Source organism: Onychostruthus taczanowskii, unplaced genomic scaffold (genome assembly GCF_017590055.1).
Source record: "Onychostruthus taczanowskii isolate IOZ18803 unplaced genomic scaffold, ASM1759005v1 scaffold89, whole genome shotgun sequence".
In the NCBI taxonomy this organism is placed as follows: domain Eukaryota; kingdom Metazoa; phylum Chordata; class Aves; order Passeriformes; family Passeridae; genus Onychostruthus; species Onychostruthus taczanowskii.
Genome location: NW_024506882.1, coordinates 326,414 through 338,123, shown reverse-complemented (window position 1 = coordinate 338,123; position 11,710 = coordinate 326,414). Strand labels below are relative to the sequence as shown.

The window sequence follows — 11,710 nt, the reverse complement described above, 5'->3', positions numbered from 1 at the left end:
TTTAAGACATCCAGTTTCTCTCTTCACTTCAGCAGTACCATAAAGGGGAGAAAATCGTGTTTAAAATATTCCATGAACTGAGTCAGAGGTAATCTGGACACTGTTTTCCTTTGCTCTGTAGGTCAAGCTGATGATGCGCACGGCATGTTCTTCCCGTCAGGACAAAATCTAATATTTCTTGGTGCCCACAACCTTCTTTAGAATCATAATAGGAAACTGAATGCCCTCAGAGAGCCGCAGGCAATATTAAAGCACTAATGATGCAATCCCAGTAAGAAAGGGAAGAATTATGCTGCCCTTGCTGGGCACAGTCCTGCTCTGAGGTGTCACCAGCAGTGTGGCACTGTTCCCAGCAGGCAGGGGCTGCTCACCAGGTTGGCTTGAAGCAATGGGATCCTGGTTCTGGCAGAGGCCCCTGGGAGATGTTAATTTAGACTGGTGCAGATGGTACTGAGGAGTTGTCCTCCCCCAGGGTTTTGTTCCCTAATTTTGGCTGCTCGGGTATGATTTGCCTGTGCCTGCTCTGAAAGTAGGAAGGTTTTCTCCTTGTTGTTTATGAGCCTGTGTGAAATACCTCGGGGGGAAGAGGGGAAGTGAGAAAATGTCATTGCAGAGACTATTTCTGGAGGCACGCCCCTGCGGGTGAGACACTGCTGGGCAGGCAGTGGTGTGGTACCCAGAGCCAGGCAGGCTGCTGGCCTGGGGGGGCTGGGGTTGGGCCCTGGTGCATTTTTAACCTTTACCTGGTTCAAATGCAGCTTGTCACCTGGATCTGTGGTAGCTGATGTGGCCCGGGGGGGCTGCCAGGTGTGTGGGGATGGGGAGCAGGAGGAGCTCCACTGCCACCACTGCCAGCCATGGATATCCCCCGGTGCTGGAGGGGGTGAGGTGGGCTTGTGCAGGGGCTGCCCCCCACCCTCCTGGGCAGCAGGAAATGGAGATGCTTCCCCATGGCCATCCCAGGGTCCTGCCCTCCTCTGAAATCCGGGGGCAGGCATGGGGGTCACCCTGTGCTTTAGCATGGTGTGAGGAGGAGCTGCAGGAGTGATTGTGACCTACTGACCGAGGTGAGCTCCTGGCAAAGGGAGTCAGGTCCTGCCCTGCTGTGCCTGTCCCTGTCACCCTTCCTGCTTCTGTGTCACCCCCAGCAGCCATGAGTTCCTGCAGGGCCCAAGCAGCAGAAGAAGATGCAGTAGATGATGCTGCGAGTGGAAAGGTGTGAAGCTGGGCAGTACCTGGTGCTGCTAGGAGAAGGTGTGAAGCTGGGCAGTACCTGGTGCTGCAAGGGGAAGGTGTGAAGCTGGGCACTACCTGGTGCTGCAAGGGGAAGGTCTAAAGCTGGCCGTGCCTCTGGAGCTCCCCAAGTCCTTCCTGCTGTGGTACAGCAAAGGTCAGTTCTTGCCACAGCCCCTGTCACCCCGTGTCCCACACCTCTGCATGCAGGGCTGGAGCAGCCACACTGGAGCCTGGCTACACCCACAGCTTTTGTTTTCAGACATTTTAATTGTGAGCAGCTCGGTAGAGCTGGGCAGAAATGAACTGGGAGGAGTGTAAGGAAGACATGACCTGGGGGAAGATGAAGCGAGAGGATAACGTCACACTGCTGTTGGTGCAGAGCTCTGACACAGATCATGCAGGCCAGGAGCAAACGTGTTCCGAGCAAATGACTGCTCCAGATATTTTGTAGCACCTGAATTATGGCTTCAAAGCCTGCAGCATCTTGTTTTTAAATAACGTTCTTAAGAGCTCTAAAATTAAAAGAATTTCCATCGTTTCATCCCTTTAAGGCTGTGGGCAGAAAAGTAGGAGTTGAAATGGCTGGATTTCAGTCCAAGTTTTTTCCCCAGAGATGAGTGATTTCTCTCTCCAGCTCCCTATACTCTCTCTCCCCCCACCCCTTTTTTTCACACATCAGATAGAATTCAAGTGCCTCTCAATTTAAAGCTTTTGGGTGCTTGTATGAGAACGCTGGGCTAGAGCTGCCTCTGAGCCAGGGGCCAGCACTGCATGGAGTGCCAGGGCAAGGGGATGCTGTGAGTCCACGCCAGGTGCCGGATCACTGGGGTAGGAGGTGAGTGGTCTGGGTGGACCGTGGCACTCAGGGGCTCTTTCTGGCCTTTGGGCTGCAGTGGCTCTGGGACTGGCTCCTGGATCCCGTGGGCATGGCAGGGCACGTGTGGCTGAGCAGCTCATCCCATCCTGGCTGTGGTGTTGGGCTCTGGCCCAGCACAGCCCAGCTCCCCCTGCCTCTGCCCTGCCCAGGGGGGCTCGGCACTCCCACCCCTCCTGCTCACCTGGACTGAGGGTGATCCCCTGTGCAGCCCAGCTCTGAGTGGCTGCAGGTGGGAGCTGGCGGTTGGTCTGGGGAGGTGGAAGGTGTGAGGACACCTGGGCACCACACCCAGCCTCTGGGCACCGTGCCCACCCCTGCAACAGGGCTCGCTTCCCCCCGGCTCTGCTGTGCCCTGCAGTGCCCAAAGCGTGGTGCGGGGAACAGCATCTGTTTGCTGGGGATTTGTGATGGATGGGAGCCCATACCCAGCTAGATGTCAGCATTTCCATTTCTGTGGGATTTCTGAAGCCTGGCTGCTAAAGGACAGGGGAGTGTGGGTGGTGGTGAGGCTGCAGATGCCACTTCAGCCTTGCAGAGCTGCCAGGGAACCAGGGGATGGAAAACCTGTGTGCCACAGGCAGCTGCATGGGAACTAGTGGGAGATGCCCTGCCGGGCTCTGGGGTGGTGGGATCTGTTTGTCGTGAGGGTTGAGGTGATGGGGTTCTGCCTGCTGAGGTTTGATGCCTTTGGTGGGATGTCCCCTGAGGGGCACTGGAGGGGTGGGTGGAGGTTCCCCTACCAGGGGGCCAGCCTGGTGCTGTGCCTGCAGCACTACCATGGGGGGACAGAGAGGAAGAGGCAGACCACCACGCTGCCCCCAGCGACCCTCTGGCTCGGGCCTTGGTGGCTGGGGCAGCCGCAGGGCACGATGTGTGTGGGTGCCACGGTGTCCGCCGCTCAGCCCCCTGCCCGTGCGGCGCTGCTGGTGGTCCCGCCATTCGGAGAAATACGATATTTGCAGCGTGAGGTTGCGAAAAGCCTGTGGCAGCGAAAAGAAAAGGAAATGACTTTTTTTTTGGTGGTGTTTGTGTGTGCGCCTGTGCATGCGCTGCTGCGCCGGGGGCGGCCGGCCGGGACGAGCCGGGGTCGGGCAGAAAGCGCCGCTCCGGCTGTCCCCGCACGGCCACCGCTGTCCTGTCCCGCCGCCGCTGTCCTGTCCCGCCACCGCTGTCCCCGCGCCCTGGCAGCCCCGAGCCACCAGCATGTTCCAGAGGAAGCGCAGCGTCTCCTTCGGCGGCTACGGCTGGTGGGTGCTTCCCCTTCTCCTCGCTCCGCCGGGAGCCGGGTGAGGAGCTTCCTCCCCTCCCTTCGGAGCAGGAATCCCGGCCGCGGTGCCCTCGGGCAGAGAGAGCCCTTCCCCCGGCCCGTGCCAGCCCGAGCGTGCGGGGGAAGGACGGTCCTAGCCCGGCTCAGCTTCGGCCCGTTAGCTCCGGGATGGGCGCTGCGGGCACCCCCGGGGCTCCCGCGGGCACGTCACCTGCGGGCTGGCTGCCCCTCACCTGCGGGCTGGCTGCCCCGCACCTGCGGGCTGGCTGCCCCGCACCTGCGGGCTGGCTGCCCCGCACCTGCGGGCTGGCTGCCCCGCACCTGCGGGCTGGCTGCCCCGCACCTGCGGGCTGGCTGCCCCGCACCTGCGGGCTGGCTGCCCCGCACCTGCGGGCTGGCTGCCCCGCACCTGCGGGCTGGCTGCCCCGCACCTGCGGGCTGGCTGCCCCGCACCTGCGGGCTGGCTGCCCCGCACCTGCGGGCTGGCTGCCCCGCACCTGCGGGCTGGCTGCCCCGCACCTGCGGGCTGGCTGCCCCGCACCTGCGGGCTGGCTGCCCCGCACCTGCGGGCTGGCTGCCCCGCACCTGCGGGCTGGCTGCCCCGCACCTGCGGGCTGGCTGCCCCGCACCTGCGGGCTGGCTGCCCTTCACCTGCTGGCTGGCTGCTCCTCACCTGCGGGATATCTGCCCCTCACCTGCGGGCTGGCTGCCCCTCACCTGCGGGCTGGCTGCCCCGCATCTTCCCCTCGCTGCTTTCCCTGCTGCCTGCTCCTCCTGCACTCAGCGATGCTTGCAGCCGCCTTGGGGTGTGCAGCAAGCTCCCTCCTGGTCCGGGGCAGGTCCCCAGCACCGCTGGCACCTGCAGGAGTCATCCGTTCCTTGTGTGTCCTCAGCAGAGCCTGCAGCCCGAGCTCAGCGGGATGTGCGCTCCCGTGTCTTCCCTCTGAGAGTGCTCATCTCTAGGGAAAGAGCTTAATGAAACGGCACGGTTCACCCTCTGGCCTCTCTCCAGGTCTCCTCTCCGAGGTGTTTCATGCCTGTTCCGTGTTGCTTGTGCTGGTGTTTGGGGCAGAAGGCTGCTCTGCTCCCTCCCCGTTGGCAGGGGCAGCCCGGGGTTTTCAGGGAATGCGGTGCCCTGGGCTTGGAGCTGCCTGCCAGCGGCTGGGGGAAATGCTGAGTAACTGCGAGGGCAGCGGGAGCGCCACGGCTTGCGGCAGGGTCCCCTGGGGTGGAGCACACGCCTCGCTGAAGCCCAGAGCTGCCTTGGCCCGGCTGGGCTTTCTTTGCTTACAGAGGCCAAGGGAGCACTTGGACAGACTTCTGTACAAATAAGTTTTGTGGTATGCGGGCTCATCTTGTGGCGGCCAGATCGCAGCTCTGCCCCACGGTCGCTGCTGGGAGCAGCGGCTCTGCGGCCCTGGCTGCCCGGGGGCATCCCGGGGGCTCCTGCCCTGGAGCAGAGCCGTGACCCTCCTTGGCAGGGCGTTCGGGGCCAAGGCTGGGCCCTGCTCTGGCTGCCCTGGCTGCCCGGGGGCATCCCGGGGGCTCCTGCCCTGGAGCAGAGCCGTGACCCTCCTTGGCAGGGCGTTCGGGGCCGGCGGGGCTCTGCTCTGGCCGGGCTCTGCTCTGGCTTCTTTTTCTTGCTGTGCTTTGGCATTTGCGGGGGAAAGAAAATCACGAGTTGGAGAGTCACTGAGGAAAACGGGCTCAGCCAGCTGGAGGGGGGCTGCGCTGGTTTTTGGGGGGCTGCGCTGGCTCTTGGGGGGCTGCGCTGGCTCTTGGGGGCTAAGGCAGCTCTTGGGGGGCTGCGCTGGTTTTTGGGGGGCTGCGCTGGCTCTTGGGGGGCTGCGCTGGCTCTTGGGGGGCTAAGGCAGCTCTTGGGGGCCTGCACTGGCCCTGGGGGGCTGTGCCGCCGGTGCAGTTGGGGCTGGGGGAACAGGACAGGGCTTTCCTTTAGACACCACGCCGGTATCTGCAGGGTGAGAGCGGCGGGGTGCTCCATCCTCCCGGGGCTGTGGGGTGGGGGCTGCTCCAAGGGTCGCTGCCCTTCTCCCCGGGCCAGGCCCCCCTGGAAAGCCCTGCGGCTGCCGGAGAGCGTTCCCGGGGCGGGCACCGGCACAGGAGGGACCTGCCACAGCCCCGTAGCTGCACCTGCCTCTTCTCACGGTCCCGGCCGACCCACCCTTCCTGCGGGGCTGCGTGCGAGGTGCCTGGGCACACCCAGCTGCCGCCTGCTGTGCCTGCACTCGCTGTTTCCAGCCTCCGCTGGGCTGCAAATTGCTGGTTTTTAAACTCTCCACCAAGGGCATCTGCTGCCGCGAGGTCCCGGGGCGGTGTGCTCGGCCGGGGGGCAGATGCGGTGCCCCCGGTGCGGCTGTGGGGATGCGCTGGGGGTGCAGAGCCCTTGGGAGCGCTCCCAGGCCGGTGCTGCCCAGGGCTGCGGGGTGTGCCCACTTTCATTTTGCCACCTTTGGGCAGGGCAGGGCAGGGCGGACAAACGGCTCCCACAGTCACGCTGCAGCTGCGGTTTCCCAAACATGGGAGTTCATTTCCTGTGGGTTTGTTTTTTTGGTTTTTTTTTTTTGTTTTTTTTTTTTTTTTTTTTTTTTTTTGGGTTGTTGTTGTTTCTTTTCCTCCCCTTCTCACTGTAAGAGGCCAAATAACAACAAGTGTTTTTTCTCCCCGTGGCTCCGGAGGGAGCCTCTGGTGCAGCCCTCGCTCAGGGACAGGTCCCATGGGAGCTGCCCCAGCCACCCACTGTCCCTGACCTGCTTTGCCTCTGCCACCGGGTTTGGAGACAGCTCTGCTCCCCAGCGTGCTCTGATGTTCGGTGTGATTTAATGATCAATGAGGTCTGGGCAGGCCTGTAAGGTATTAAGTCACAATAGCAGGTGCCCCAGATCTATTTTTAGGAGCAGCAGCGTGCTGGCTCTCCAGTGCAGAGCATGGAAGCTGACGCTTGGGGAGATGCCTGGAACAGAGCTCCCGTGGCCAGGGGGTTTTGGGAGGGTGAGGCTGCTGCAAGGGAGGGACCCTGGGAAAGGTCGTGGTGCCTGTGCCAGGCTCAGCTGTGCCCCAGAGTGCCAAGGACCTGCCCCCTGTGCCACCCGCGAGTGCAGCCCCCTCCTGACAGCCCAGCCCAGCCTGGGGGGGACACAGCGAAGCTGCAAGGAGGGGGGAAGCTGCATTTCTGTGGCCACGCCGTGTTCTCTGCGATCACAGTGCAAAACAAGAGGGTGTTGGGGGTGTTATTTTGCTGTTTGGTCTTTTTTTGAGATGTGGAATTGATTCCATGTGGCAGATAACAGAGCATTTTCAGTGACTGCCAAAAGACATTATTTTGCATTTTATGACATTACTATGATTTGCATTAATTAATATTAATATGACCGTAACCACAACGATTCTGAGGAGATGAGCACTCAGTACCAGTGCCAGGGAAATGAGTGAAGCAACTGGGGCTCCTGGTGCCACATGAGCCAGCCAGGGCTGGGAGTGATGGGGCTGCTCTGTGTTTGTCTGCCTGGGGCAGTTCAATGTGGGGGTTTGGGGGGATCTTCCCAGCACGTCAGGGCTGCCACAGCCCCATCATCTGTAAATACCTGCTTTGTGCTTTGGGGAGGGCTGGGACACAGGAATGCCCTGCTCTGCTTCCCAGCTCACCTCTGCCATTCCAGACTGGGAGGCAGCCGTTCTGCACCAGCAGGGAACTAGGGGCATCTTTTCTTGCTCGCTGCCAGGCTTCACTTTGGGTTAAACCTTGGCTGGTTTTGTTTTCCGATGAAATCTTTCTGTGTCTTCCCGTGTCAGCCGGAGCGCTGGCACCTCCAAAGGACGTGCTGAGGTCGTGTTTGGCAGCAGCCCCTGGTGCCCAACCCCCTGCCAGCTACATCTGCCCGCAGTAACACCCTCCTCTGCTCTCTCCTCAGGATCGACAAGACCATGCTGGCCAGCCTGAAGATCAAGTGAGTAGCCGGCTCCTCTCCGGAGCAGCGGTCTCCCGCGGGCGCGTGGGGCTGGCTCCGTGTGTGGGGGATGCTTTCCCGGGAGCTGGGCTCCAGCTGCTGCCGTGGAATCCAGCTGTGTCCGCCACGCCGGGCTGCACTCTCGCTCCTGTCCCACAGTCTGTGGACCAGAGTTCAGCGAGCACGGTGACACATCGCTGTGGGAGCAGCGGGCTGAGGCGTGGGGCAGCCCGCAGGGCACCAGCTCCGCCTCGGGGGCAGTGGGGGTGGGAGCCAGCCGGTCAGGCTGGCACTGAGCTCCTGTGTGCAAATCCTGTGAAGTCTGGAGGTTTTGTGTTTTGTTTTTTCGTCTGGAGAGGTGGTGAGCGTCGGTGGAACAGTGAGTGCCTGTGACCCAGCTCCTCTCCTGTGCTGCTGAGGGGCTCTGGGCACTGCTCCGGAGGGGGTGGAGATGTTACTGGGGTCCAGGAGAGTCTGTGACCTGGCAGTGTTGCTTGGTGGGTCCCTCGGGGATTTGCCACTTGCTGGACACTGCTTGACACTGCTGGGTGGTGTGGGTTGTGCAGCTCTGGCAAGGTGGCCGCTGGGCCAGGTCCTGTGCTGTGATGGAGTGAGTTGTGTGAGGTCACCATCCCTGCTGGGGCTTGTCCTGGGCTGGTGGGGAAGAGAAGGTGGTGAAGGTCTGGGAGTGGTGGCACGATGCTCTCTGCTCCCCCAGCACTCGGCCTGCCTCCCGTTCCCACCAGCTTTGTCCTCCTGGCTGCACATCCTGGGTGCTGATCCCTTCCCTCCCACTGCAGTGCATCCTCCCCTCTCCTGGATTCTGGGTTCCTGGAGCTCCGGGTGGGGGTTCCCCTTGTGAGCACAAGTGCAGCTCCAGTGCCGTCAGCTGCACCCTGTGCTGATGCAGAAATGCTCTGGCCCAGCCTCCCCTGGGCTCCAGGCAATGCACAGGGCGGTGGCTCATGCGGTTTCCCTCTATAATCATTGTGCAAATTATTCATTAATGGAAAAGTATCCGGAAAGCCTGGGGGAGCTGCTGCCTGGGCGAGCCAAGTGCCCGTTGTACATGGCACGGCAGAACCGCCGCGCTCCGCTCGCTGCTCAGGTTGTGCTGAGCTAATGAGGAGTTTAAATCAATGCTTTCCACTTTGGGAGTGCGGGGATTTCTCTGCAGATTTTCCTTTTTCCGTGAACTGAGAAGGCCTGAGCTGCTCTTTGCACTCTGCTGGTCGCGGTGCCCTGGGTTTTTCCGGGGGTTTTTGCAGCAGTTGTGCAGCAGAACCCCCCTGTACCCTCCTCTCTCCACCGTGCCAGGCTTGGAATGCCTGCTTGGAATGCTGTGCCAGTGCTGTGGGCACGCTGCCAGGCTCCTGCCTGGGCAGGGAGAGGATCTGGGGCCACGTTTCTCTCCTTGTCTCTGCCTTTCCTGCCCCGGCCAGAGGAGGGAGTTTCCTTGGAGCCTTTGATGAACATCCACTGCTGTTTGCAGCCCCCGTGCTCCTGGTCTGTGGGTAGGCTGCTTCATTAAGCGGTTCTGTAATTGGGGCTCAGCCAGAGCCACGTTTCGTATTTGTAAAAGCTTTTAAAATTACGAAAATATTATAAACCCAAACTTTTGGGTTCTTAGCGCCCTCTTGTTATTGCTGCAGCCTCTGCCGGAGTGTCCTGGTCTAACCCGCTGCACAGAGGCACCAGGCACGGGAAGTTTTCTTTCCCTGGATAAGTTATTACCGAAAGTCTTCCCGCATGCCCTGGAGCCCCTCAGGGAGCCTGGTGCTGCTGCAGACATCAGCAGTGACCGCAGAGGCAGGGGCGGCCCCGCGGGCAGTGCCAGGGTGGGCGATGCAGGGCAAGCCCTGCCTGTCCTGCCCTGCCCTGTCCTGCCCTGTCCAGGGACAAACCCGCCCGCACAGTCAGGATAAACTCACCCACGCAGTGGCACTGGGCATCCAAGCAGTTCTCCTTGCCTGCCGCTCGTTTTCCTCCTTAGTTCGGGTTTCATCTGTTCCTATGGTAACCGTGGATGTGTCGGAGCACTGGAGCTGCAGAGGGGGAGCTCGGAGGGGCGATGCTGGGGAGCCCTGGCAGCACAGGCAGGGCTCAGCCGACCCCTCTGGTGGCAGCAAAGGTGCCAGGAGGGCAGGGAAGGTGTTGTACAGGGAGCTCTGGAGCTTGGCTCTGCCTCTGCCCCAGGGAGCTGTGCCGTGCCCGTGCTGCCGGGCCCTGAGAGTGCCAGTGCCCAGCCAGGAGCTGCTGTGCCCTGTCCCAGCCCCCGGGTTTGACTGTCCTGGCCACGGGCCTGCCCTGGCTCTGCAGCCCCCTGTCCTGGGCAGGAGCAAGCTGAGCCTCTGTCTGGGGGAGTCTGGGAGAGGCTTGGGGATACTCTGCTGGCTGTTTTTGGGGGTGCACATCCCCAGGGGTGGCAGCAGGCACTGGTGCTGCTGTGCTCAGTGCTGGGGCTGTTGAGAGCTGCTGGGGCTGGGGCTGGCCCCAGGGAGCTGATGGAGACTGAGACACTTGGGCAGTAAATGGAATTTGGCATTTGCAGACCCTGGGTTCTGTTTGGACCAATTCCATTGTGATCCCTACTTTTCTGTTCCATTTTTTTATTCCTTACCCACTTCAGGGAAAGCACTTGGAGCTGCTGAGTCCCCTGGGCTGGCAAAAGTGGAATCGTGTCCAGAAGCAGCTCCCCAGCCTTGGCTTGGTGTTGGTGTTTTCTTGTGTCACATGAAGCCTCTGTAGGGAGCTGGAAGTGTCTCCAGGCTCTGGGGTCCCCTTGGTTCTCCTGGGGGCACAGCTCCACGCAGTCCTAGTCAAACATGGGGTGTTTGAGGTCAGCTTGTGCTGCCAGGAAGGGAAGACCTGAGCCAGATGGCAGCTAAGCTGCTTCCCTGGTGGGAAGGTCACCCTGGAGGAAAACAGCAGCCTGCAAAGGATCTTTGCATGTCAAAGAGCAGTTCTGGCCAGGTGAGCCAGCCGGATGGGTTTGCCTCTCACAGCAGCCCAGCAAGTGCAGGAGTTCCCAAGAAAGCAGGCAGAGACCCTCGAGCCCCCTCAGCCTTGTAGTGGGGGTGCTGGAGGTGGAAAAGTGGGATGGGGATTGTGGGGCCCTTCCTCCTCCTCTGTGGGACAAAGTGGCAGGGTAATGTCCCATGGGGGCTTCAGCAGCCCTTTACCTGCTGACAGCTCCTCAGCCCTTGTGCTCTGGTTATTTGCTCACTGGTGTTGATGGGGTGTGCTGGGAAACCACAGGGTGTTAAAGAAAAAAAATCAGTAAATCCCCCAATCCCCCCACCCCCCACTTCAGGCAGAGTCACCTCTTCTTTTAGCCTCATAAAGCAAAAATAGCAACAAAATAATCATGTCTCTGTGGAATGGAGGAGCCATGCACAGCAATTACCGGGAGTCAGTGTGTGAGCAGTCAGAACTCACATGAAAGAGCATGTGATGCTCCTCTGCTGATGGGAGCAGGAGGATGGAGGTGGGAAGAGATGAAAGACTCACTCGACCTTCGTAAAAAGAGCTGTGTCCAGGCCTGAGGCTCTTTAATATTTGATGGGCTGGAGCTGAGTTAATGGGAAGATGTGGGAATGATTTAGCATCTTGGAGCTGGCTGCACTGACTGTTGCACTGATCTTGGAGGTTTGTGCTTGGGTCCTGTGAGGACAAGGGCTGGCGAGCAGATTGCATCTAAGTGAATTCCTTTGACTTATTAGCACTTCATAAATGGATAATTGCATGTAAATGTATGTTTTGCAATTATATTTAGCCGGAGAAGCACATGCAAAGGGAATGCTGTCCAAACGACTGCAAAGCAGCCAGCTGCAGCGCAGGGAGGCTTCCCCTCTCCGTGTCTTTGGAGCTGCTCCTCTCCATTGCTGAGGGGCGTGGAGCCAGCCCCAGCAATGCCCCCACCAGCCCCACGCCCTGGATGCTCTCCCAGCCCTGGAGCCTGGCACTGACCCCTCCTGCCAGTGTGCCTGGGAAGGACTCAGCGTGCAGGGCCGGGCTGCGAGGAGCGCTCTGGACTTGCGGGAAACTTTAAACTCAGTCAGAAGCAGTTGAGCTGGAGGGCAGGATGAGGCTGGGCTGTGTGTCCCCATGGGTCAGAGCTGGGTGGGTGCTCGTGGTGCGGCCAGCAGAGTGCAGGGCCAGCTCGGACAGCCGTGGCATGCCAGGCACAACGAGTCCTTGTGTGGGCAGCAGGTCTGTGCCTGGGTTCCTGCTGGGATGAAGCCCCTTGCAGTGCCAGGGACCTGCAGGTGTGTGTGCCCAGATGGTGACGGGTCTCTGCTGCTGCCACAGCTGGTGGCTGCCACCGGCCCTGCTCGCCGTCAGCTGCCTGAGCTGCCTGCCAGG

At 60.8% G+C, this 11,710-nt stretch overlaps 1 protein-coding gene across 4 annotated transcripts in view; it reads left to right on the top strand.

The window, feature by feature from the left end:
• Window positions 1–3,266: 3,266 nt before the first annotated feature.
• RAP1GAP2 (RAP1 GTPase activating protein 2) overlaps window positions 3,267–11,710 on the top strand; it is a 44,320-nt gene continuing 35,876 nt past the window's right edge. The window contains exons 1-2 of one of the 4 annotated variants that reach the window (XM_041425327.1): window positions 3,267–3,360; window positions 7,310–7,345. In XM_041425327.1, the coding sequence (XP_041281261.1) occupies window positions 3,317–3,360; window positions 7,310–7,345 (80 nt within the window). In that variant the 5' untranslated portion in view covers window positions 3,267–3,316. Of the gene's footprint in view, window positions 3,361–4,598; window positions 4,721–7,123; window positions 7,225–7,309; window positions 7,346–11,710 lie in introns of those variants that run through there. The other 3 variants (XM_041425329.1, XM_041425328.1, XM_041425330.1) reach the window with 3 other exon arrangements.